We start from the raw sequence: 27,363 nt of genomic DNA on the forward strand, positions 1-27,363 counted from the left end.
TGGGCTCCTTCATGGAGAAATCCTGTTAATGCATACATCTGCTGAGTACTGTATACAGCCAAAACAAGATGTTCAGATTGTGCTGAAAAGTGGTTCTAGTACACCTTTTCCTTCTGTTACAAGCTTTTCAACTTTTTGCTAGAATTTATAAATCTTGATTCAAAAATATCTCAACTACTAAAATCTTCTCTGGTTGTCTGGCTATGGCAGTGACCTTTGTGACACCTACAGCTTTCATACCAAGAGTAAAGCTTTATAAAATAAAGGTATCCAAAGCTGGGTGGTAACAATGAAGACTGAGCTGCATAGCCCCCAGAACAGCAACTGTATTTTAATATTTAAAAGTGAAAATAAAAATGAAAGACAGCCAAGGAGAGGAAACAAGGATACAAAAATGCTCAGACAAGAGGAATGTCCTACAGTTGAGTTTTGCAGCTGTAGATTTGACAAGGCTGAAAATGCGGCTCCACGATACATTCTCATTACAAATCTATCACTTCCTTGCCACTTTAAAATCTAAATAATTGAAGCCATATTGACATCCTTGAAGGCCTCTGGGTAGGACAGGCCTATTCTAGTCAGTAAGCTAGGAATTCTGCCTACATCTTCAAAAGACTTGGAAATATTTAATAGTTGAGGACTTCTTGGCTCATATAACTGCCTTCTACACTGTTTCAGTTCTTAGTTTTATTATTCTTCTGTGGCCCAATTTGATGCAAACTGGGAGTTTTAGGACAATTACTTTCAGCCACATATATATTTTATATTTGACTATTTTGGTCTGCTTTGCTGCTGAGTGGGGCAAATGTTGCTGTCCCGAAAATACAATGCCCTTTGTTAATATTCCCACTAGAGACACTCATTTCCTTGAAAAACTCCCTTTTGTTTGCAGGCAGGAATTTTAGATGATGACTAAGCAGCTCCTAACTGTGTTGGAGGGGGAGGGATTCCCAAAAGCTCAGAGAGAAAATTCCCACTTAATTCCTCCTGCTAGTCTCACTATGCAATTCAGCACGGTGGAGACGGTATCATTTTATTGCACAACTCAGAGTTTTCACGGTTAATTTGGCCCTGCGTTGATCTGCGTGGTGTCTGACAAAGCAAACTGACTCTACCGTAGGTCACGCAGCATTTTATGTAGGCCATAGTCTATATCCTCTTCCTTTTACAGGACTAGAAATGCCTGTAACCTACACGGGTGTGCTGATCCTTTACTGATTGACAAACTGGCTGCCTTTTACTCATGTGGTAGGAGAAGGGTCCCAGCCCCTCTGAGAGGCTGTCTGCTGCCTGGGCAGATACCAGATCTATTTGCCACCTCTGCATACTGCTTTTGTTGCTGCTACCTCTGGGAGCAGGCTGCCAGATGGATTAGTTGTTTTAACAGCAGTAACCAACTCTAGGCAATCTTTTACAGGAATACCTGTGATTTTCCACTCACATAACCAAAGTGCAGTATCTGGCAGGTGCAGCTCTGATCATGAACTAGCAGAGGGCTCTTTTACTGTTGGGAGGGAGCTGTTACCATCAAAACCATTCCACCAGCCCCCAGCCAGCTCCCTACTGCATTAGCAAGCTGCTCGAGACAGAGGCCAGCAGGAAGCAGGTGATAAAACAACTCCCATAAGACAAAGCCTGTCTGTGGGCTACACGATTCACTGTATGTCTGTGCTATAAACACTTTCAAAATCCCAATCCATTTTTCAGAGTTAACCAGTGGGCGTTGTGCTACACCTTAAAAAAAGCTGAGAAGCTGCATTTTTAGCTGGAACTTAGATCTTTTTTGTAGGTTGAGAGTCTGAGCCCTGCCCTGATTTTTTTTTTCCTTTGATGTGCTTTAACCCACTGGGGGATAATAACCAATCTCTGTGTAAATGGTTTTGTGATCATGCTCACAAACCAGTCAGTAAAGCTGTATTTACTGCCATTCATTCTGTTCTTTATTTCTTCCTAAACTGTCAGTGGTTATTTGGAACATTCAAAGCCCATTAAGTTAGATGTGCCCATGAAAGTAAAAACAAAGGCTTGGAAATGTTATTAAAGATATATAAGGTGGTAAGCAGCCTTGGGGCTTAACTCCAAAGCTGTTGGCATGCTGTCAACCTCCCTTACTCAAACCACTGCAAATGATGTCAAGGAGATGGTTAGAAGGTGGTGATTGAGTGTCTTTTAGGTGATTAGCAAAGTCTGATCAGATCTTTCCAGTCTTGCAGGGCAGCTGAAATAATCAAAAGTGATATCTGGTTTAATACAGTAAAACAATGCTATGTTTAGTGAGCTATCAGCTGGGAAAGGAAACTCACCAATAAATGCCTCATCTTGTACTAAGAAGGCAGGTTATAAGCAGATGTTTATGCCCAGCTGTGCTCTGAGGACCTGTTGTTGATGTGGGTCAATAGATATCACAGCTTTTAAGATATAGCCTTTAATCACATGGCCTTCCCATCTCATACCAAAATCACAAGGCAGGCAATATAAAGGTGGATTTCAAGGGTATTTAGAGCTGGTAGTCTTGGTAATGTCCTTTTTCATGCAACTGGTTACACCAGTAGAGATTAATTTGGCAAGTAAACTTCCCCCAGCTGGTGTGTCCCGGAGCAATAAGGAGGTTCTCTCTGATCAGACTTATTCCCAGATAGAGCTCCAGCCCATGACAGACAGAGATGACTGCATATAATGGATGAAGATACGATGTTGGTGTCAGGCAGCTCTGTGCTTCATCATGCATCTACTGAAACCACAACTGCTCCAAACAGACAGGCAAAGCAAAGCATGTGTGTGCTAGAGAGGAAGGATTCCCACATTTCCCTTAGGCAGTCATGCTGTCCCTGCCCTGTTCTCAGCACTCTCTTGCACAGGTAGGCTGAGAGGTTGTGGACCTTTCAGATCATACCCAGCTCTGTCTCAGGAAGGTTCTCAGTGGGAAAGGTCCCAGTTCACCCTTGTTGCTGGCAGGCACCAGTCTTGGTGTTGATGAACCCCATTTCAGCTGGGCAAGCTTCTGTTCTTACAGGCTCGGGACCCCTTTCTTTAAAGCCAGTGATCCCATCACATGTTTGAACTATGATTTCCATATGCTTGCTCGGCACTAATTTTCTCTTTTATGCCCTAACAGCATATTAACCACAACAGTAGTGAAGCAAGAGAAGTTAAAACAGAGTTAAATTATGCCTCACTTTCTCTGTCTAACTTTCAAGAGTTAGACCAGGCCGTAATACTATAATTTTAAGTTTTTCAGCCTGTTTTTAAATACAAGGAGAATTCCTGGTAGTTTTGTTTGTTTGTTTTGTTTTGTTTTAAGCCTCCCAAGACCTTGTGAGATTATGCTCCAGTTTGTGCAGTTGATGTAAGATTGTAAGAAAGACAAGTAAAAAACAAAACAAAACCACCACCACCACCACCAACAACAAAATAAACAACAACAACAAAAACAACAACAGCAGCAGCCAGACTCATATTGAATGCACTAACGAGAAAAACATAAATATGCACCAGGCTGAATTTCTCCATGTCACAGGAAGTACTGCCTTGTCAGTAAGAGAATTAATCATGCAAAAGTTAAATTGCTTTGCAGACCAGTAAGCAATAGCTCTGATTTGTTACCATAAGCATCATCTCATAAAAGCAAGCCCAAATCTTAGAACAAAAGTAAAACGGGTTTTTCTTTGGGAGCTAATTAGTTTCACAGTGCTGACACTTTGTTTTTGATGTTGCTTTTGTCCCCCCCCTCTTACAGACAGAAACTCTGCTTCTTCAGGTGGAAAAGAGAAATCTGTGTGACTGTGTAGCTGCAAATCTGCTGAACTGAATCCAGGAGGCCAACTGTATCACCTGTTCAGCGGTTTTTAAAATGCAGCTGTATAAAATGCAGCTTTATGGGGTTCATGTTGCAAGCACGTACACCCCACTGTACTGGGATACTGGGGGGTTGTGTCTAATGTATTTGTCTGTTCTGGTTATTTTTATTTATTTATTTATTTATTATTTATTTATTTTTAAGTCCTCTTTTCATATCCAATGGGTTGCCAGTAAGGGCTCAGTTCGGTAAATCTGCTACTTGGCATTAGAGCGGGGGGGAAATTTACATGCTTTGCTTTTTAAATCAGAGTTGGCCAAGCGTAACCCACAGGATAAATATGGCCAGCGGTGCTCTAGAGACAGCAGCAGCTGGTTTTGGTCTCTAATATGAGCATACCTCTGTGGCAACTTCCCCAATTATATTGAGACAGGTAATTGTGGTCTCTGTAGGTTTTGCCTGTTTATTAAAGATGATGGAAATCCTTTCTGTTTGTTGTCTGTGCTGTGGCCACGTTCAAGCATCTTGTAGTTATATCAGCTGTAAAGAGGCATGTGTTACGAGGAGGTATACGTGTGCTGTACTTGGACCAAAACAGCTTATACCTTTGTGCTGAATTTCTGACATGCCATGTAAAAGTGTTGTCTTCTTTAATTAAAACCTTTAATTTCTTACTCTTCTTCCCTGGACACTCCATTCTTAACCCACCATATCTCTAAATAACTCCATCCTAGCAGGTCAAATGGGAAGAGCAAAAAAAAGGAGAATAAGACCATGACTTTGCAGCCTTGCTGGCAGCCTTTCCAGAAGGCCAAAACCTCTCCAGTTGAATTTGGAAGAAGGTTCCTGCCTGCGTAACTCTTTAACTAAACCAGTGGGACTTTAATGGGAGTGAATGAGAGAGGTGACACAAATACTGCTCTGCCAGGTGCTGGGCTACCTTTAGAGGGCTTCAGCTGATCCTGGTTATAGCAGTATGCTTTCTCAGAGTTTCTTGGCTTTTCTAGCAGTTGGGTCTTCCCTGTCGTGTTCTAGCTTGGCTTTGTTCCTCTGCTTTGCTCTGGACCTGCTGTGGCTGTCCTCTCAGTGCAACCTTCGTTCCCCCTTCCAGTCTGGCATTGGCCTCTCTCTAGGCCCAGGAATCTCCTGGTGAACTCCTGATACTCTTCAGGTCTGCAGTCCCTTCAGATCCAACTGATAGCACTGCAGGAGTAATACGTCGTGTTCCCACTACTGTGGATTGAGGGCGCGTGGTGCTGAGCAACTCCGGTATCTCATTCCCTGTCTAGTGAAGGTGCTGAGAGTAAGGGCCTGCTTTTATCTGAGAAGCCAGCGTTCCCGTAGTGGAACTTGGAGGGAGTCCCAGAAGAGTGCACATGGTGAAAAGCCAGCTCCCAAAGCTGAGCTCGTTGGTGGCCCACCACGGTGCTGTAAGCTCGCCAGCTTGGTTTAGGTGTGGGCAGGAACCCGCACAGCTAACATGGCACGCAGTTCTTAAAAAGGGTTGGCAGGGGGGCCTGGGAATTGCACCCAGCAACCAGAATTGGTTCTGGGCAAATGAACAGAAACTTTCAATGGATTTGAATATGTATGCTTGGATTTAATATGACACAGTGACAAGAGTGAAGGCCATTTTTATAAAGGAAAAGAAAACAGCAGAACCAGGCAAACTGCTGACGAAGGCAACTAGAATAACCCATACTCACAAAGAACATTCTTGAGTCTTCAGTCTGGACAAGACATGACTGAAGAAGGAGATGATGCAAATTTACAAAATCATGAGTGACCAGACAACAACCGTTTGCTGTCACTTCCCAAACAAGAAGTGGGGCATGGCAAACTGAAACCAGCTGGTGGCACGGTCAGAACAAATAGAAGGATGTTGCTCTTGACCTACTGCGTGTTTAAGTTGTAGAAGTCCTCGTTGCAGAATGCTGCTCATCCTAAAAATTTAAATGCATTTAAAAAGCAGCTGTTCAGACTCATGCCTGAAAATCCTATGGCAAACTGTTAAATATAAAAATGACAACTTTGATTCAGAAGGTCCCTGAACCACAAGTTCTTACAGGTTAACAGCACTTTAGGAAGCCCCTGTAGTTGCCCGGGTTTTATAGTTTTCCCGACATTTAATAATGGTCTGTGCCAATGATAAGACACTGGCCTTACAAGGATCTTTGGTGTGGTCTGGTGAGGTTGTGTATGTGTAGAAATGAACTGCTTCCTCAACTCATAAACCAAACCCTCTCCTAGTGCTCCAGAGAGCCACGCATTTTACCCCTTCAACACAAACACCTCCAGAAAGCCTCAAATTCTGCATTTCCCCATTGTCCAAGGACAGGCACCCTTAAGTAGGCCAGTGGCCCTGCTTCTGTAGCCCGGTACACTGCAGAGACTGCTCCAAAGCCAGGATTAAGGGCTCCTTTATGAAGCGAAAGAAATGGAACTGCAAACCACTTGCCTGCTGCAGGAATAACCTATATAATTACTTAGATATTAAGGTCTCTTTTTGTACTGTACAAACCCATTCCTGTCTAGCATTCACTCACTGCCCTATGGCCTTACAATGAAATATGGAAGTCTGGGGCTGGAAACAAAGAGTACAAACAGGCTGACCTCTTCCCATCATACTTAAAACTCACTATTGCCAATCAGCATCCTATAAGAAGTTATTTGATTTCATCTTTTTTAACTCAAAATCCAACAATCTCCATTAAATCCAAACTGGTTTATATGTATTTGATAAGGTCATCAGAACATGCATGCATCCTTCTCACTGTACATCTTGTCCCATTTCATTCCCTGTACTGCATTATGTGGTTTGTCTCTTGCTTTGTGACTGCACTGAAAGCTGTTTGGGACAATGAAGTTGTTAATAACACTGGATGGTGGCCACCACACCTTCAGGTGTTGTGAACTTATTAAATAAAAATCAAAATGTAAAATATTCTGGCCTGTTGCTCTAGTTTCAAACACAGTATTTGTTTGCAGTTTAAGGAGAGGTTTGCAGTTTAATCTCCATATAGATCATCCTTAACCTTCTTGTTCCAGCTTGCCATTCCATCTATAACTTCATAGAACCATGGGGAGTGGCAGAGACAGTATTTTCAAGGCTCCCAAGGTCCTGAATTTTGAGAAATGGGTTAAAACATAAGAAAAAGAATTGCAGGTATGGACTCCATGCGAAGAGAAACTCATATTTCTGCAGATACTCCATTTCTTGTGTTGGTCTGCCCATGCTTCCTTTCCCGGTAGTCAAGGCTGTAAAGCTACAGTGGGAACAATTTGACAATACTAATTTTAGTTTTAAATTATTCTTTGCTGTGAGGCAGTGTTCACAATAGATGTAACAACTTGATCCTCTGTTTTCCAGTTGTCATCCTATGATTTCTGCTCTGAACATGCACTTGCTGAAAACCCACTAACACATTAGCTTGTGTTAATTAGCCTTGAGCACCTCTTGCTGTTTAAATCAAATTATGCGATACTGCACTTTTCAGGTCATCTAAGTGGCAAAACAATATCTTGTTCTCATTGTCAATAGAGTCTGGAAGTTGAACAGCACTGGAAATTTTCTAATTTTACTTTATATAGCTTCACTCTTCTTTGAGAGTCTGAAACAACTGGAAAGAATGCTGACTGCTGATGAATGCTGAAAGCAGGACACACGTTTCAAGGGAGTCTAGTATGCAGGTTATTGTTTTGGGGTGGGTGGGCTCTGAATATTAATATAATAGCATTAATAGATGCACTTTACACTTAATATTCATGCTCAGGCAAATGTAAGGGCAGCCTAAGCCCCAAGCTTCATATAATTGTTAGATATTTTCTAAGCATTGCTGCTCTTTTCATATATATATATATATATATATATTTAAGATTATAACTTTATTTTTATCCTAGTCCTTTGTTTTATTTCTACACTCCATAAAATATTTGACTTTGGAAAAGCCTGTAGATAGCACAGACAGAGAAATGAATAAATCACACCACAGAGACAGTGAAAATACTGCAGAATGTTTTTGCTCTGTGAAGTGTTAGTTGTTGCATTAAAGCAGTTTGGGTCTTGCGTTGTTAGAGAAAGCAGAGACAAAACACAGCTCCTATTTAGCTTTAAGTGCAAAGCAGTGCTAATGCATGCCAATTTGATGTGATTATTAGATAATCTAAGTGGCTCTTCTAAGAAATGAGCAGAAAGTGTAGGAGCTTGTTTGTGTAACAGAGTTGTGCCGAGTCCAAATTAATGGAAAGATCTGCTAATATAAAGTACATTTCTATGTCAAATCTGGACTAACTTTTGAGCAAAACAACCTTCATTTATGCTAACAACATCAACAAAATTTTTTATTTTTGTGGCTTATGGACAGAACCTGGTGAAAATCTAGTGATACCAGATTTGATGAGGTTGTATCTGTTGAGCTCTCAACCCCAACCTAAAAAGATCACAGAATCACAGAATCACAGAATTTCTAGGTTGGAAGAGACCTCAAGGTCATCGAGTCCAACCTCCAACCTAACGCTAACAGCCCTCCACTAAACCATATCCCTAAGCTCTACATCTAAACGTCTTTTGAAGACTTCCAAGGATGGTGACTCCACCACTTCCCTGGGCAGCCTGTTCCAGTGCCTCACAACCCTTTCATGGTCAAAAGTTGGTCAAGATGACCAACTGCGAAAGATGTAACTAATAGTTTTACTCTGGAACTCTTCAGGTAAATATAGGGCACAAACTTTGGGACCAAAATCAAAGTTACCAGCATTTGTGAATGCTTATAGTCAAGGATTTCACTGGAAACCATCTTTAGTGCAATAAATTGAATTCCAAAGCTTTGAGCAGTTTGGGTTGTTTTTCTTCCCTATTAAAGGGCAAACCTTCAAATCATTCATGCAGTAAATTTGATACACAAGGTTCCTTGCCTAAGCAGCTCTTGAATTCTTCCTGGACTATATGTACACTGTAATAAAGCATCCAGCTTGTGAAATATATTTGTTTTCAGCCAACAACACTGAATATAACTAATGCACAATTTATTCTTGCATTCAAGGAGGAACTGAACAATATTTAAATGCCTTTTGACAGCTGGTATATTGCACATTTGAAGAATGGTTTGTTTTATATACAATGTAAAATCAAATTGTATTTCACCCATGGAGGGTGGAAACACAGACTTCAACAAACAAAGAAACAAAGCTTCTAGAAGTCCTAGAAGCTTTTATAAAACAAGATGAGACCTCACCTTCTCTTTCTTTATGCACATATAGGCTGCTCAGAGAACTGTCTGTGCCTTCTTCCACTGCTTTTGATAGCAACAGAATGATGTACCAAAACCAGCACTTAGAAAAACCCCACCAGGTACTTCCTGAACATAACTGCTTTCAGAACAAATTAATTCAGAAGTTTTCACATACAGTTCTCAAGCAAGTAAAAAATGACATGCTTATATTTTAGACATGGATAAGACTGGCATAGCGGGGCAGATAGGTCAGCTTTACTGTTCATGACATTCAGGTTGTGTGTACTGGATTAATACACAGCCCTTGCCTATGCTGTAAACTTACACCCTGTCCAGCACAGTGAATCATTGCTGAATTTGCAGCAGTCCAGTGCAAACCTTCAAATATAAATTCTGAAAACTCTGATATTTTGCCAGCTGTTCTTACTTTTTCTTGGAACTAAAAGCATGAGCTGACTTTCTTTTCACAATGGCTTGACAGCTGCCCCTCCTGTATAGCTGAGAGCATTCTAGGCATTAGGGATCATCTAAAGATGCTCGTCACGCTTGGCTTCAATTTATTTTTGGCAAATTGATCAAGCCTGGATCTTTCCCCACATCTTTCACTGTGGTGAGTGAGACCTCTTGGAGTTGATTATTTCCTGCACTAAAGGATATCTTTGTGCCGAGTTTCAATCACGCTCCTGGTTTGCAGCCATGTCCCTGTTTTGCAATGTCATGTGGACTTTGCTGGGACAGCTGCAGGGCCTCAAAGCCTTGCAGTCTGACCAGGGTTCAGCTGGCTTCTTGAAGGGTTTTCCAGGAAGCCCTAAGAAGGGGAACTTGTCAAGCAATGTTGCCAAGAGCAAAATCATTATTTCAGGAGGAAGGCATTTTTTCTCCACCAAAACTCCGACCGAGTGCTTAAAGAAGATACTGAGTCATCAAGCAAAGGTGAATCATCTCATGGCACAAGAGACAAGATACGTAGAGGATGCTTTGATTTTCAGTCCTTCTCAGGGCCCAAGATGCCTGTCAGAAAAGTAATAAAACAGTTTATTCTCTTTATGTTCTGAAACATCTACTGTGCACCAGCCTGTCACCCCTCATCTCATCTGCAAGGCTGTAAAATAATCATTTAAAGGAGTGTTAAGAAGCTGTAGGCCCTGGCAGCTGCCCTTCAGTCAAATATCTCTGAATTCCTTTGTCAGTGACTCATCCCAAAATGGGAATGCACTCTTGCCACCTAACTTGTTCAGACCAGAAAAGCATTGCCTTTGCCGTGCTCAGTGCTGAAGGAGAAATAGTCTGAATTTCAGCTGCTGCATGAAGGCAATACATTTCTCCCAGGGGTGTCTGTGTTTATGCTGGAATTACTACACAAAGAGCTGGGAAGTAACTACTGGGGAAACAAAATGATTTTTGTCATCAAAGAATCATGACAAACAGGGAAGAAGCAATCCAGAAACAATCACCTTGTCTTAATGCAGGGCCAGCTATCCCAATATGCCATTCCTAAATGGTGTCTAACTTATATTGACCGGTTTAAATATCCCCCTGTCTTCACAGGCAATCCATCACAGTGACATTCCTATCATAAAGTTTTCCAGGGATGTTGGGGGTTCCTCCTTGGTGCTGCTTAACCTGGTACTCCTCATCTGATCCACCAGTGATGCCCAGAATGATGCTTTCTCTGTATCAGCCTTTTATGTACTTGAAGAAAATTTCATGTCTGCTTCTCTTCTTTAGACCGAACAACCTCAGTTCTTCCAACTGTTTCTGGTAGAGCACAATTCCTAAACCTCATCAGAAAGTAATTTCTGCTGCTGTTGGTGCCCCTGCTAGTTCCTGGCATTCCTGTATTGCAGCGACCAAAACAGATGTAGTACCACAGCTGAGACCTTGTGCTGAAGAGTCTAAGCTTTAGCACACTTTTTTTGTACATCCCAGTGTAATTGCCTTTCTTGGCAGTGACAGAATATTGCAGACTGATTTCAGCTCATGATTTCCTAGCTCCTCCTTAGAAGTGCCACTTAACCTGCTGTTTCCCATTCTAAATGTGAGTTGTTGATTATTGCTGATGAAGTGTATCACCTTGTCCTCATCCTTATCAATTTTTAATCTGTTTTTAGACCTTTCTTTTTTTTTTTTTAATCTGTTTGTATGATTTAGGTTTCTAGTCCTTTCTCCCAGCATTACTTATTACCTCCTGACCTGGTATTATATCCCAAATAATCACTTTGCTTATTCATTACCCAGGTGACTAATGAAATGTTGCATAACCCTTGACCTAAGCGAGCCTCTCCAGACCCCATGTGATACATCTTTCCATGCTGATGGTGATCCATTGCTAACTCACAGCAGTTATCCAGACACAGAGAAGTTTCCTTGCTTTGCTTCTGACAATGCTGTGTGACACAGCAAAAGAAACCTGCCAGAAGTTGGTTAAATTTGGCTTTTCCCTACCCATAATGCCTGTTGCCATATAACAGAAGGACTCTAAAATGTTTTGACTTGGTTCTTGATAAATACCCTGATAATGGCAATTCTACTTGTTTTACAAACACTTACAAAATATTGTTAGGACTATTGCTTATAAAATATTTCCAGGGACTGAAAATAAACTGGCTCACGTGTCATTTTCCAGTTTCTCTTTCCCCTCTTAAAGATATTCGCCACTTTTACCCTTTTCTGTGGCTGGTAGAACTCACATCTTCCCTGAGCTCTCAGCAATAATTGATGATAGCAATTGCTTTAGTTGCTTCTTTAAATAGCCTGAGATAGGTGTACTGACAGAACTGAGCAAAAAAAGAGCACTAGGCAGATTGAAACCCAGAAAAATGACCTGGCAAAAATCTGCAAATATATATAACTGATGAAATTTTCTGCTAAGCTGTTCTTGCATGAATCATTTACATTGATGTTGCTTGTCTTAGCTACCTGCTCACCACAACTACAACTGCTTTAGTGTTTTATTTATTTTTGTTTTTGTTTTGGTAGATAAAAGAGATGCTAGGTGCTGCATCACTTTCTAGGCATCAGCTTCATTAACCTTCCCCTCCCACTGAACAGAGAACAAACTCACTTGGCTTTTGTCTTCCTTACTCCCCATACGCTTAGAGAATGCTTTTTTGCTTCATGCTTCTCACTCTTTGCATTTGATTTTGTTTCTTGGCCATTCTGGGGTTGTGCCTGTGTTCTCTTGCCACTCCATTATTCAAGTAATAGTAACCAGACCCAGATCCTTCTGTCTCTGTGCTTTCTTCTGAGTTCAGCAAAGGGCTTGTGGCCACGTTAGCAGGCAATGATTTAGCACTTCATACTAGACTGGAATTAACCTCTGCTATCTTAGCCATGTGTTCCCATGATCATAATAATAAGTTCTAAAATTAGAGCACTTACCTGAATCTTCGTTTTATGCACATATATTTAATTCAGGCCTTTAATGTTAGTGATTTTAACTAGGTGTATACATTTTCTTCTTCCACTGCAAAGACGTAACTTTCAATATCTGTCACATTTAGGCAAGAATAAGTGATTTTTTAGGGAGCTACCAGATGTTTATCCTCACTAATCATCTTTCCAATAAATGTCTGGATGTTTCTGATTATTTTGCAGGAAACTCATCTTTTGTTAGCAAATTATAATCAAGTATGGATTCAGTAGAAAGAGAAAATGAAGTATAAATACTTCCAATAGTCCTCTAGGATTCACCATGACCTTCTTCAGACAGCAAATGGACTCCTGTGTTTGTCTTGGAGTCTTCTCATCCATCAAAGTAAATTTAGTGCTGATACCCGTTAGTCATAGCGGTATGCAGTAGTGAATGCAATAGCAAAGCGAGTCATCCAAGTACTTTCATGCTTCTCTCTTCTTCAGCTTTGCTGGAGGTGATAGAACAACACAGATTGCTGGAAGTTATCCATGCACACTGGCTCTTTTCCCTGTGAATTGAGAACTGCCTCTTGGACCACACACTTGTGTTAGCAAAAGGTGTTGGGAACATTTTTCATGATTTTTAAAGACCATCACATTTGAGGCAGAAACTGGACAGACTCTGCAAGTGCAGTGTCTGATTGTTTTATGTTGGCACCAGGCAATTAAAGAAGGACATTATTTTAAGCTTAGTAGTGTGTTTTAACACAGAAATAACATCTTCCATCTCATTAGAAGGTGGATTGAAGGGGCCCTACTGCAGATTCCCCCACTACTAGAAGTGGGAGCAGGTTCAGTGGTGTTGTACTGTTTGGATGGCAGTAGTCCAATTCAGCAAGTACTCCTTCTGTGGTGCTATCACAGTGTTAGGCCTGGATAGTGGGTGGTTGAGCAGTCAGAAAACAAGACAAATCAGTCCATCCTCTAACAAATAGGCTTTATAGGTTTCATATACAACCATGAAAAACTAAGCTGTGATATCTAGACCTTATGAACAGGATATTGGCTGTGTGTGGGTGTGTCAAACTATGCAGGTATCTAACTATGTGTAGGTATCCTTGTAGTCATGGCATCCTGGGAATGGCATATTTCAGGACATTCAGCTTCTCTTTATTCCAAATTTGCCCAAGTTCTCTGCTCTCATCCCCTTTTATGCTCTTTGCAGTTCATATGGCTAACACTTCTGCTTAATTCTGCAGTTGCCTTTCCTCCCCAAGATGTCATATTCTTTTCCTTACCTCATTGTGGGTTGTGTTGCTTGTCCCACCTATGTACTGAAAAGACCAAGCAACCATGAAAAATGATTTTACAAAATCTTTACAACCTTAGAAAAGAATATATTGGTACCTTGAAAAAATATTAGGACAAACAATGTCTTTCATCTCAATAAAGGTCACTGCATCTGTAGGCAATTGTCTGTCCTCTTCTTTAAGCTCATATATGAAAAGTGTTATATGGCCCATGGGACCATAATGAGGGTATGCTCAAGAAACATATGCTAGGGTAAATGGAAGCGTAAGGCTTAGATTTTGTGCCAGCATTTCCATTTGGTGTTATTTAAAACTGTAGATCAGGGCTAGACTGTGTGACCAGCCCTAGATGAGTATACAGTCCAACTGTACAATGTTGCTCTGTTATATCCTGCCTCTTCCAGAGCTGCTCTTTTTGCAGGCATCTGAGGTCTGTGAAGAGACGGACAGTGTTAAACTGGGCCATCTCACACAGCCTCCTACATGAGAAGTCTTGACTTCTCATAGAGTCAGTGGAGCCATTTTGGTAGACATATGTGCCCTGACTCACCTTATGAAGACCCTGCTGACTGAAACCTTCGTTTGGGCCCTCCACACAAGGCAAGTTGGATTTCAGTTTCAATTTGGGGCTAAAAATTAGCTCGGTGTGTCATTCTGGTAGGAGTTCCTTCTACTGCTCTGGGCTGCCCCCCTGCAAAGTCCTGGCAAATAATTACTGAGAGCCCCTCTCTTTACCAAAGGGCATCACCACTTCCTGAGGGCTTGGTTTCATCCAGGTGCTTACTGAGGTCCCGTGTCTGGGCAGGTTCATGCTGGAGCTTTGTCAGGACACAGCCTATCAGTAAAACCCTACATCAAGAGCTAAGGGTGAAGCAAGCACCCTTAAAATTTTGTAGTATGTAGGTTTTGCCCAAGCTGTAACCACAACTACCTGGTGTGCAGAACACATAGTGCTGTCTGATTCCTCTGCCAACCTTGCTGATGTCCTCAAGGCTTTATTTTCACTCTAATTAAACAAAACCCATAATGGAGACTGCCCCAGAGCACAGGACACCAGGAGCAGGCACTGGGTCTTTTTTTCTTCCAAGCAAACTTCAGAGTTTTTGTCTCAGCTGAAACCTCCGAGAATGAAGTCTCACTCACACTGAGTTACAGCTAAAGCAAGGGACGGGAGCTGCATCTCTCAGCACAGTCCCCTTGGGAAGGAAAGCAACCAACACAGACATTGCCCCAAGACCCTCTCATGGGGGTGGCAGCAGCTGGTGTTCACCAAGGGAAGGAGGTGGCCTTTGAGGGGTGGAGGCAGAGGGACACAGCAGTGGCCATCCCCCAATTTGTGGTCCCTTTAAATCTTCTCCTCCACTTGGCAGCTCCAATTTTTCAGTGTTGCCATGGCAAATCTCCATGGCAATGACCCTAATCAGGGAAGGGGGGAATGCAGGGGGACGCATGCTCAGAGCGAGTGCTGGAGTCTCGCCTGCTCGCTTCAGCTGCTCCAAGGGTCTGGCACACGGGCGAAGGGAAGGCTCAGGTACTGGGCAAACTGCTCCTTGGGGGTCATCGCAAACCCATGGTGTGTTGTTTCCATGTATATGCATGCGGGTTTGCTTGTGAGTGTGGGTCTGTGCTTATCCCATCTCACCCACTTCTCTGTGCGGAGCGCGCTGGGAGCAAACTGCTGATTCTCACTCTTTTCTCCTCATTCCAGGCTGGGAAGAAAGCTTGAATTATTGACGAGAGCAATGGCGTTGCCGTCTGTCCGCGGCGTGATGTGGGTGGCGATCCCGCTCATCTCGGTGCTCGGCCTACTAAGCGGGAGGCTTGTGGGGGCCAGCCAGGACTCTGGGAGTGTCATCCCTGCCGAAAGTAGGTACCGCCGGGCCGCACTCATGCCCTCCTGCTGCCCCGTGTCCTGCTTGCTTTCCTCCTCGTAGCCCCCCGTGGCCACACAGACACAGTGAGCTCCGGGGGTACCCTGCACAGCCTGACCAGGGAGGGAGGAACGATGAGTTTGTGACCTGTTAGCAAAGCACGTGAAGACACTGCTTATCAAAACAGCAATCAAGCAAACAAAAAGTATAGTTATTTAGGAAAAAAACAACAAACAAACACAATAACTGCATACTGTAATTTTCTTCTGAGATGTTTTAAAGCTTTTCAGTTGTGAGGTCTTTTAGTTTTGCTTTTTTGAGAGCTTTTTTTTTTCCAGATTTGCCCCTATGCACACAACATCCTTCCAGATCTGGATATTATTAGAAAGAAAATTGTGCTTATTCCTGCTAGGGCATTGTATTTGGCTTATTTTTTGTATTTAAAAGTTCAGCTTTCTTGTAATTACTGCAGGTGGACACAGGTGAACTTGTCCCAAACAGCATATTTGTAAAATATATGTAGATTTCTGAAATCCTGCTGCTATTCAGCTGACCAAAAAAAAAAAAAAAAAAAAAAAAAGAAAATCCACCTCAAAATATGACAGACTGACTTGAGCACACTTTGGAGCTGGAAGCTCTTGAGTTTGGATCACAGCTCTGTACTAATTTCTTCCATCATTTTGTGCAAATTTCCAGTTAAACTTTCTCAGCTCTAAAATGAGGCAACAGTTCAAAAATGTTAGGGGATGGACTCAATGTTCTCGGGGTGTTTGGTGACAGTGAGTTTGAAGTAGCTGCTCACTGGGAACTTAAAATATTCTACGGAAGAAAAAGGAAGGAATGTAATTGCATACAAGCCAATCTCTAGTTCTTAGGCACACTTTGTATCGAGATATCCTTTTACCTAACTGCTCAAATATTTATATCAAGATCTGATTTAGTCACTGCATCTTATTCTGTAACTGTGTTATTCATTTCCAAATACACGCATGGCTGCCTCTATAGGCCTTGAATGCTGAATTCTTCCCTTTTTCCATTCTCTTCTCTTTTGATTAGTGATAAGTGTTGGTCCTAACACAGACCTCATCTCTGTTTTGTGTGTATGTTTTCTAGGCATACATTCATTAACTTTAATAAGTTTTGTGACAAATAGTCTATTTTGTCTTCTCAAAGAGACTATTGTGCTTAAAAAATGAATTATATGTACCCTTTGTGTGTCTATGTTAGCGTAGGTAAGTCAACACCTTTTGGAGAAAATGTACTTTGTGGTTCCTTGTTCCTCTTGTGTGGTGGAAACTCCTGTTTTATCCGTAGAACAAATCTCTTGGCCACTGCCTCCAACCCCAATCTGATCTTTTTGATAGCCTGTGGCCAGGCTGCTGAGTCCCCTGATGAGCCCTTGAGAAGGACTCCTTGTCTTGTCTTGCTCATGTATGTGAGAATGAGGAACGAAGAGCAGCTCTGAGCGTTTCTGTGGAGATGTGCTGCTCTGTCCTGAATCCTGGAGGCTGGTAGCATTGCTATGAATGCACAAACGGTATTCGTGTTTGAGCCCAGGCCAGGAGAAAGGCTCCTGACTCATCGTGAATTGTAAATTGTTTTGTGCTGCTGCAAGGACACAAGGTAGTGTGTAAAGAAACAAGGTACTCGCAGTGGTCCTCATCATCCAGTTGTGGAGAAAATGCTGCACAGCTGCTCAGTGCTCCAGCTGCCTTCCTTTGCCCATCAGTGCCAGCTGCTTTCAAAGTCCAGGAATGCTCCTATACACATCTAATGTACTACAAGAGATGCAGCTCATGGAAAACGGGACACTGGGCTAGACAGACCTTTGATTTGATCTAGCACAGACATTCTTGAACCTTTTCCTGCTTGATGTCACTGGCTATTTCTGATCGAGGAGCTGATCCTCCTAGGCCCTGATCCAGTTTGGGGGCAGTGCTGCTGCTGTGCTTACGTCCATACTGCCAGCACAGGTAGATTGGTGGCCGTGTGTGACCCAGAGAGAAAAAGGGGGCTCTAGTACAGGTCCCTGACTGAGAGATAAGATGATGGACCATACTAGGTGATCTTCTGCAGGCCAGACCAGCATGGTGCTTGATGCTTTGCTCTCTTCCCAGGTGTGGGACATGGAACTGTGCCTTTAGCAGGAACAAACAGCTCTACTGCCTCTCTCTCCCACTTGGTGGGAGAGATGTGTTCCCACCGCGGCATCGTGAGAGGCCAGCAATGCTCTCTGCAGGTGTGGGAGGTGCAGGAGCTGCAGGAGATGTGCAGGAGCTCTTGGTGCTGCAGAGAGGTTCCGTGCTGTTGCGTGGCGCTGATCTCTGGCCTGGGCTGCCTCTTCCTACTCTTCACTTCACTTAGCCTCTGCTAGTCAGAGAACCAGGCCCAACTTTTACGAGTAATGCTAATTAGGAGTGATTAATCACATCCTGATACTTTATACGCACCACTTTGCATCTGCAAAGCCTGTTCAAGTATGAAATGGTGTTACTAATGCTTTCAGAGTATTTTCTCTAAAGTTCAGAGCAATCCACTAAAAAATAATTAAGTGATTTCCCCAACCTCCCATTGCATTTACAGCCCAGATCACCCGCTGCGAAAGCTGAAACATGGAATTTGAAGAACAGAAGCTGGTCAGTCTGGTTTCATTAGCCAAGGTGCATGAAATACAAAGAGTAAACGCCATGTGCATGAGAGGGAAAGTAAATGAGACTTCCACAGTGCTTTCAGTTCCAGTTTTTCACCAAGAAGAAGCCAAGAAGCATATTTTAAGCTCTCCTCCCCCACTTCTCCCCAAACACACAAAGACACATACAGTCTTCGTGCTGACAGGATCCATTTAAAGAATTATAGCTGACTCTTGATAATTCTCATTATGTTAATCCACAAACCTGTTAAGTCTCCCTATGAATGATAGCCTGTTCCCAGCTGTCAGCAAGGAATTAATAGCACTCTGCTGTACTTTGCTACGACATGAAGGTTTGGTTTCACGACTGCTTAAAGCTGATGTAACCCTTCTCCTCCCCAGAACCTGGCCCCTTGTCCTTGTTCTGGCCCCAGAACTTGTGCATTCGGGAGCTGATGTGGAGAAAACAAAATCAGCAATCCAGCTGACCAAGCAACTGCACGGTCACTGCTTGCTGTGAGCAGGGGAAGGTGTGGGAACGTGCAGCCAAGGACAGAAAGGACAGTGGGGTTGCTCCAAGTGGCAGCAGCACATATTTAAGTTTGTTTAACCCCCTTGTGAAAGCAGACCCTTAAAAACTGTTACTTTGGGGAAACGTTCACATTATCCTGTTGAAGACACTGAGAGCACAAAGAGAGGCTGAGTCTGGCTAGATAGGCCAGTTTGTCAGGCCAGCTCTTCAGTCTGGAAAAGTGACACTGAGGCAGGGAGTGATGGAGATCAGCAAAGGCAAAAGTGGGACAAAGATGGTAAATATGTAATAACTGCTTTTTCCATGCAAAAATCAGAGGCAGGAAATGACACCAGTTAACTTCAGAGCACACAGGACTGATGCTTGTCACACAGTGAATTGCTGAGCCGTGGATCTCTTGTCGCTGGGTGCTGTAGATGCCAAAAGTTTCCATGGCTGCAGGAAGCACTGTAGCAAATTTATGTGAGAAAAATCCCTGGAGGGCTTATCAGGTGTAAAAACACCAGCCAGACTCAGGATGTCTCCAAACCTCTTGGCAGCCTAGAATAACATTGCTGGAGTTTTATTCTTATATTTTATCAAAGTACCTGCTAATGCCTACTGGAAAAGCCTGGCTAGTATGATAGTTTAAAAGCTCAGCTGGTAAAAATCAGACTACAGCTGTAGACTTTCTAGGTAGTGGGGATTTGCTGCCCCTGTTTTATTGGTGGAACTGCATTCAGGTTGCTCTGTGCTTGTGCAAGATGCTTGGTTGTGAGTTCAGCCCTGCCCTAGTTTGGTCTCTAAAGCTCGGCACAGACATGTGCTCTCCAGAGCTGCATGGAGGGAAGAGCTCACACCTCCACAGCTGCCCTCCTCCTCCTCCCAGGTACAGCTGTCCTGTCAAATAACTCAAAATGAAAGGTCAGGTTGAACAGCTGCATTTTGCCATCCTGGGATATCACAGAATTCATAGAATATCCTGAGATATTGGGTCCAGCCCCTGGCCCCACACAGGATACAGGTGGTTAGAGGAATGACATGAGCTGTCCCGCTGCCAAAGCTGCTAGCAGGGGTGCTGCCCTGGCCCAGACACAGCTGCACCTGGAGAAGGACCCTCCACCAAGGAGAACAGCCCAGGAAACCATACACAGCTGCAACGTGGCCCTGAAGAGCTGTGCTGTATCACTTTGCTTTGTCAGAGCAGCACAAGTGGCTGCCTGGGGACCAGGATTTTAGCACTGCCCCCACTATGGGAATGCTGGGATCAGTGTAAAAAACTTTCCTCTCTTTCCATTCCCCCTGCATCTCCTCCAGTGTCTGCAATTTCTTCCTCTGAAGCCCCATTAACCCATTAAACTCATTAAACTTCAGTAACTCTGTGGCTGAACCGAAGGGTGTGAGATTGGTGCAGGGTGAATTCTGGCAGCATAGAAATGCCCAGGTCCAGCAGTGAGCCAGGCTGGTTATTGTCACATCCCTTCCTCCTCCTCTGCTCTGCCTTCTCCCTGCCCTGCCCCTCTGTACACACACACTGGCATCAGCTGCAGAGCCAGGGGGACGCTTTGCATTCCTGGCAGAGAAAAAATACAGCAGCAGGTGAAAGGAAGCAAATACAGAGCTGGCAGCAACCCTTGCCAAGCTGTTCTGTAAGAGCTCCTGTAAAAACAGAGCTGCTTGTCTGATTTTTGAACCACTGCAAGCTGCTATTTTCAGCATGTCAGCGGAGGATTAACCCGTGTGCAAGGAGGAGGAGAGGATTTCCATTTCAAGGAGAGAGGCTGGGGGCTGAAGGCACACAGCACCCCGCAGAACCAAGCCTGGGCTCCATTCAGAAAAGCCCACGTAGCAAAATGCTCTTGTGCTTTTGCTGGTCCTCACTCCCCACGTGAGCACTTGCACAGCAACACACAGAGCCCTGTCCACAGGCGGCCCTAACTTCACTCAGACGTTGCTGTGGGTCCTGGTAACATGGGTTTTCTCCTGGTATTACAAGGTCTCCGAGCCTTCCCTCTTTGTACTGCCACACGGCAGATTTCATGCTGTGACAGTGATGTCTTTTTTTCTGTACCTTTCCCCAGGCCGTCCCTGCGTTGACTGCCATGCGTTTGAGTTCATGCAGAGGGCGTTGCAGGATTTAAAGAAGACGGCGTATAATCTAGACACACGGGTATGTGTTCCTCTAGAAATGCTTTGACTGAGCCTTTATCTTCGAGTGGCCAGGTCTGCTTGTCTGCACACAGCAGACACGACATCTCTGCTGACTCACTTCCATTTCGGCAAATAGGATTGTTCCAAGTACAGATTATTTTCCACACGCTGGAGAGCTTCAGGAAAGATCATCTAGACTAACTGCTTGCATAACAGGCTAAAGAATTACCCCAGACAGTTCCTGCATCAAATAGAAGAGCAAAGAAGATGCATGAAGGGGAGGAGAATGAGAAAGATGATTTATTCTTTATCCCACAGCGTTGCTCCTGAGCTGTGGATGTTCATCCGCTGGGCAGGAGCAGCAGATGAATGGGAGTGCAAGAAGGCTGAAAGCAGGGCTAGCAGAGAGGAAAGGCAAGCACATATCTTTTTTGCTCATGTATTGATGCTCTCCATGAAAAAGGGTGAGGTTCATTTGCTTGGGTAGCTGCCACAGCACACAGGGCATTTTGCAGCTGCACCTGCCTGCGTTGTGCTGCAGAGGTCCCAATGAACAAAACACGGGGGTGTGTTAAGTGCCCTGAATTTAGCCATACCTACTTATGTTGGTTCTTAATTATACACAAACACTGGGATAGGACTTAATGAAAACCCACAAGTGGTTTCCATGCTGTGTGAAGTTAGCAAGGGGTGGGAGGTCTCTCACCTCTAATAAAGCCCCTTCGTATGTCTTGCACTACCTCTCCATCCCTAACAGCTCCATGAACATTGGCAGCATGACAGCAAAGCAACTTCTGGTGAGAGAAACCAGAGTGGAGCCACATCTGCCAGTTCCTTTGGGTGGCTGCTCAGTGCCTTCAGCCATGCTGTTTGTTGGTGGCAGGGAAGTGCTCCTTGTTCCTTCAAAGTCACGCTCTGCTCCAATTGTCATTCACAGCAGAGTCAGCCAAGGAGATGTAAATCAATTATGTCTCAAACTATACCACTGAAGGGCAATTACGTTGCTTTGCATTTGGTTTCTTGTGACCTTGGGCAATCATGTAGGGCCTCGCATGATAAGGTCAGAGTGACTGGAGCTTCCTTCAGCTGTCAATAGCAAACTGATTAGGCCAGAGATCTGCGTGCAGTGTGGGTTACATCGCAAAAGTCTCCCCTGCACTAGCCTAATACTCAATAACTGTCAGGTGTCAGGCTGCAAATGGAGGTGCTTTAGTCCTGCAGCTGGGCTGGGCTGCTGTGGTCCACAGTGGGGCTTTGGATTAGGTTCAGCTGACATGTTTGGTACCTATGCATGACCAGGAGGTACTAAATTACTGCTGAGGCTGCACTGGGCAGATTTTCTGAGTGCAGCAGAGCCAGCACAATTCCTAAATCTCACTGACAGAGATATTTGAACCTATGTTGATGTCTCTGTTGGCTATTTGGGGTTGGAGTGAGAGGAGAACCCATCCGAGAGCAATGCTGTGCTGTAAGAGGCAAAGCGTAGAGGCAGAAGATGGCCCCAGAGCTGCTCATAAACTCATAAATTGCTCATTCTGCAAAGACCTGGACAGGCCTGAGATGACAAGGCTCTGGTTCAGACAGCTGTCAGTACAACCAGACAAGGGGCACAGGAACAGTCCATCCCAAAGCAAGCATAACCAGTTATCTGGAGCATCAGAAAGGGTATATTATTTTCCATCTTTTCCTGACTGAGATTCCAAAGACCTTTCTAGAAGAGATACTTAAATGTAAATTACTAAATGGTACAGAGATACTAAAATGAAATGCAGTGGCCAAGGCTCTCTAAGTGGCACATTGTGGCTTTCCATTCTCTGAAAGGCACAGCCTCCATATCCTTACCGAACTGCTGCTGCTTGGCTGCTGCTGACCAACTTTATCTTCTCGAGTTTTATACAAAAATAACTTCATTTAACAACTCCCGAGTCTTTAAATTTCTTGTTCCAAAGGCAAACCTCACGGAGGACTGTTCTACCCCAGACTCCCTCAGCCAATGCCAACAGGGCCACAATTAACTTTGGTAAATGATGCTTCGCTCTCATAGTCCTTCAGTTCACAGCTGAGTGGTCCCAGGGCTGCTCTTCCTGCCTGCAAACAGGCATGAGTGATGCCTAGGCAGGGTCTGTGGCAACACTGACAGCTTGCTGGCATTACGGTGAAAGCCAGGAAGCCTGCGTGACATTAGGGTGATTCTGTTTCCACCGGGCTCCAACAATGAGAGCATTCAGTCATGCAGGATTGCTCCGTACGCCCGGGGAGCAGTGTTTAATAACGCCTGCCATTGCACTAAGCTGGTAAGTGAAAGCAGACAAGGCAAGTGAACAAGTTCCTCTTTAATGCAAAGGTGGATGTCAAAAAGTTTGGGTTGGAAAGGATAGAGGGCTGCGGAGGGAGGAAAAAGCAGCTCTCAAACAGCCTCTGCCTGACTCTTCAGAAGTGCCCAGCGACTCCTATGGGAACTGGGTGTCTTCATTAGCTGGGCCTTTGCCATTTTTAATTTGTCAGGAGGTGTCGTGCAAGGGGAATGCTGGCAGACTGAAAACCTCATGTTTCACAGAGCTCTTTCATCTTTTGTTAACAAGCAGGTTTCAGGGTTTTGTATTTTTTTCTTCCTTTATTTTTTCTTCTTCTTTTTTTTTTTTTTTTTTTTTTTCTTTTCCAGTGCAGATGGAAAACCCATTCATTGTGAATTTAAGCCTGGATTTGATTTGATTTGATTACTTTACTTTACTTTACTTTACTTTACTTTACTTTACTTTACTTTACTTTACTTTACTTTACTTTATTTTACTTTACTTTATTTTACTTTACTTTATTTTTTTCTCAAGAAACACTTCAAAGTTAGTCTACAAAATACTTAAGGGACCGCAGACCACAGGCCGAAAACCACAAATTGTACTCAGGAGGAAGTTTCTCCTCAGTCATGATTGCACTAGCTAAAGTGAGTTGCTTGCACCATCAGTTTCATTCTGAGCCTTGCAAGAGACTCAGCTTCTGAAATGATGGTGCCACTTGGGAAACTTGACCATTGTTTCCCTAAAAGTGAGACCAGGACCCACAAAAGATCTAAGTTATAACAATAAATGATATTTAAACATCTTTGAGGATCTGACATTATCTTTTTTCCTGGATACAGATTAAAAAAAAATAAAATAAATAAACATCTTGGAAATGTTTGTCCACTAAGACACTCCAAAACCAAGAGCAAGTAATTTTAAATGATGTGCATAGGGAATGGTTTTTAAGCTTTTGATGGGGTTCTGGAGGCATGGCTCCAAATGGAGTTGGCAATAAGTCTTTCACACTCACACTGTACTTACACTATCCTTACATTGTACTTATACTTACAACTGTCAGTAAACTAACTCAGGATGAAATAAGAGCCACAAATTAAGGTCTGCTCTGAAAGATTGCGAGTTGCAGGCAATGAGATTAGACTGACAGCTGGACTGAACCCAGAGTTACTCTGAAGAAACAGCAGTGTAACTGAGAGCACAACTGGCTCCTTAGCACATGCTATCTGGCACAATTAAATTATACAGTACTGAAGACATCGTCAACAGGAAGCCATCAATCACTGGGAAGGAATTAAGAGCAGTGCAGCTGAAAGTGGAATTTTTGCTCAGCATTTATAAAGGACGCTTTAATAATTTTGACAGCCTAGGCCCTGGAAGTTAAGTATGAAAACAAAAACATTCAGATTACAAAAACACTCTCCATGCTTCTTGGTTCTGAACATACTTATTTTGTATCACTTTTTTTCTGGATGGAAACCAGCAGTAATAACTATGATTTTTCACTCAGCACAGCACCTTGACTACAGCTGTGCAGAGGGATTAGGTCTAATCAATTATAAACTCTTTTAAAGTGATATATTCATTTTAATTTTTTTATTTTTATTTTTTTTCAGACAGAATCCCTCCTCCTGAGAGCAGAGAAGAGAGGCCTGTGTGATTGCTTCCCTGCAATACTCTGAAATGGGCACTGGGATTTGGCCAATGGACATTTATTAATTTTTAAAATGCTGTTCAATAAATTACAGGAAGATAGAGTGCAAGTTGTGCCCACAACCACAAGAAAAACAATTTCTATCCAAACAGGTACAGCTCAGTTAGATCATTTTTGCTTTGATGTGTTTTATCAGTACTGTATGTGATATTGCATCTGCTGAAATGTCAAAAGAAGAAAACAGTGCCAGCGACTCACTCATAGGTTTTATGCAAGGACACACCATCTCACTTTTTTGCTATTTCAAGCCAAAAATTGTCCTTAGACTCTCAGGCCAACCTCAGTCCATGTGAGTCACCACAGATCTGTGAAACTCAGTGGAGTCACATTCTTTCATAGATTTCTGTTAGAATGTGTCCCCAACATGAAAAGGAAGCTACTTCACAACGATGCTTAGCTAAAAATTTGCAAACAAGCAGTCGTGGTTTTATGTAGAAATTAATAGCTGTCACTGACAGCTTGGCAGCCCAGGGAAGGGATTTGTTCCCAATTGTATCAATAGTCCGGTGCACAGCAAGCACAGTAATCTGCCTCCCAACGTTAATTTCTTCAAAGCCACCCAGTAGCTGTGATCTTTTTGGAGGGATTTATTAAGTATCTAATGTGATCGCTAACATTTATAATCACATGAATACTGCCTGGCAGTTGAACTGATTGTGTCTGCCAAAATCTTCTGGAGAAGTGTCTTTCATTAAGCAAATCACATACTGGGCTGAACCACTCTCGCTGGCCTCTGCCGAGAGTTTTGGCAGGCAGCCTGCCGAACGCCTGCACACCCAGGAGCCTCCTGCAAACGGTATTTAAAAAATATTTCGGCTCCAGCAAAATGGTCCACAGCTCTTGCAAGGACTCTACACAGGGATGAATTTCACTCAGTAGGGATGGGTTACAGTGCCGATGCTATTAATATGCCTGCTGCAATCAGTGGGAGACAAGAGAGGACAGAAGAAATTAGGTGGTGTGGTAGCAGTAGTAGACAAGATTGCGCCTTGTTATGCTTTGAAAAATAGCAGTCCCTTTCTCCTTGTTTTACATTTTTCCTTTTTTTGGGAGGATAGGGAACAGAAGATGCCCCCAGTGGAAAGTTCTTGTAGATAATAAAAGGTTTTTCATAGGACTTCAAATATCCTCCCCAAAGTGTAATTAGCAGAGATCAGTAGTTCAGCTAGAGCATCTATGTAAAAATGAGAAATTTTATACAAGCAAGACTATGGAAGCTGTATCAACAACAGTGGTTTTCAAAGTTATTTTACCAACCTTTATTAAAATGTCCATCTTCCTATAAATGGCTGATATTTTGCTGTCAGGCAGCTCAGTAAGTTATGACAGTAGCTAGTAACCTCTGTATGTTTCCAAACCTCTTCTCTTCCATTTTATCCCACCACTGCAGGCATAGGGAACCGTGAGCCACTGCCAACTTATTATTTTGTGTGCAGTCACTCTCCGTAACACAAAGGAGTGTATTACCGTACACTCTGCCAAAGTTGTTTGAAAGGCTTGTGTTTTTCAGCAGGGAAAGGCTTCCTTGCACCTGCATTTCAAGCAGGAAATTTTCTTTGTCCTTTGTAGCATTCTAGAAAAACCCTTTATAGGTCACCAGGACCTAGATTGTGTACAAAAGAAACATCACGACACAGCAACACCTTGCTTCTTGTAGCATTACACTGCACTGCAGCACTGGTAGCTGACTGATGGGCACCAACAGAGGTTATCAGCACAGACTGTGTCATTTTACACATAAATTGATAGGAATAACACAACCGCTTTGCAAAACACCAGCCTTAGGTTGCTTTACCCCCACCTAGATTTGAACATAAGCAATGCACAGATCATGAGTTAACTTTTTTTTGTAGGAGGCAGAATTCCAGCACAGCTCACCTTTTGGGAACAGCAGCATGTCTATGGTTTTGTGTTGCTACTAAACACGCTTATTCTGCTAGTCACTTAAAGAATCCTGCAATATCCTATTAGCAAACACTTTTCTTTGGCTGTGTTTTCATTTAGAAAAATGTTTGCTCAGAGCTAACTTTTGATATTCGCAGCTTATTATGATAAAATGGTGGAACGAGTGATGAGTGGATGTTCTCTGTCTCCCCAAGCGATCAGAGTGACATTGCAAGTTTTGGCACTGACTATATGTACTCCTCTTTGTCTATTACAAATAAAAAGGCAAGATGTATTGCACTATCTGGTGTACTTTGTTTCTTATTTGGAACATGATAGCACTCATTTAGCAATAAATATCAGCTCTTTAACAAGGTGGAAAAATCAAGCCAAAGTGCTATTTTGAATTAAAACATCAAGAAATCTTGTATTTGGGCTCAATTTATTAATGCATTCCTCTTTAATGAAGTATAAAATTGAACTCTTATTTGAAATTAAAAGTACTGCAATGATTTTTGTGAGATTTCTAAGGACTCCATACTCTGTACGTGACGGTTATGATAAAGCTCCTTGTAATGAATATGGTAGCATGGAGAAAAACTTGAGGTAGATAGATTT

The 27,363-nt window shown here is 42.9% G+C and overlaps 2 protein-coding genes across 4 annotated transcripts in view; both read left to right on the forward strand.

Annotated features, from left to right (window-relative positions):
• Positions 1–6,738, forward strand: part of LOC311436563 (NELL2-interacting cell ontogeny regulator 1-like) — a 31,586-nt gene extending 24,848 nt beyond the window's left edge. For all 3 annotated transcript variants that reach the window (XM_084518835.1, XM_084518833.1, XM_084518834.1), the window contains exon 4: positions 3,737–6,738. In XM_084518835.1, the coding sequence (XP_084374961.1) occupies positions 3,737–3,808 (72 nt within the window). In that variant the 3' untranslated portion in view covers positions 3,809–6,738. The remainder of the gene's footprint in view (positions 1–3,736) is intronic.
• An 8,357-nt stretch (positions 6,739–15,095) lies between these two features.
• Positions 15,096–27,045, forward strand: LOC311436564 (NELL2-interacting cell ontogeny regulator 1-like; the record flags this gene model as incomplete). The annotated part of the gene is given in 5 exon segments (XM_084518836.1): positions 15,096–15,135; positions 15,138–15,222; positions 15,400–15,557; positions 20,784–20,872; positions 24,764–27,045. Coding segments are annotated over 5 exon segments (438 nt in total). The 3' UTR covers positions 24,830–27,045.
• Positions 27,046–27,363: the final 318 nt, after the last annotated feature.

The sequence above is a fragment of the Aythya ferina genome (assembly GCF_964211825.1).
Source record: "Aythya ferina genome assembly, chromosome: 4".
Classification (NCBI taxonomy): Eukaryota; Metazoa; Chordata; class Aves; order Anseriformes; family Anatidae; genus Aythya; species Aythya ferina.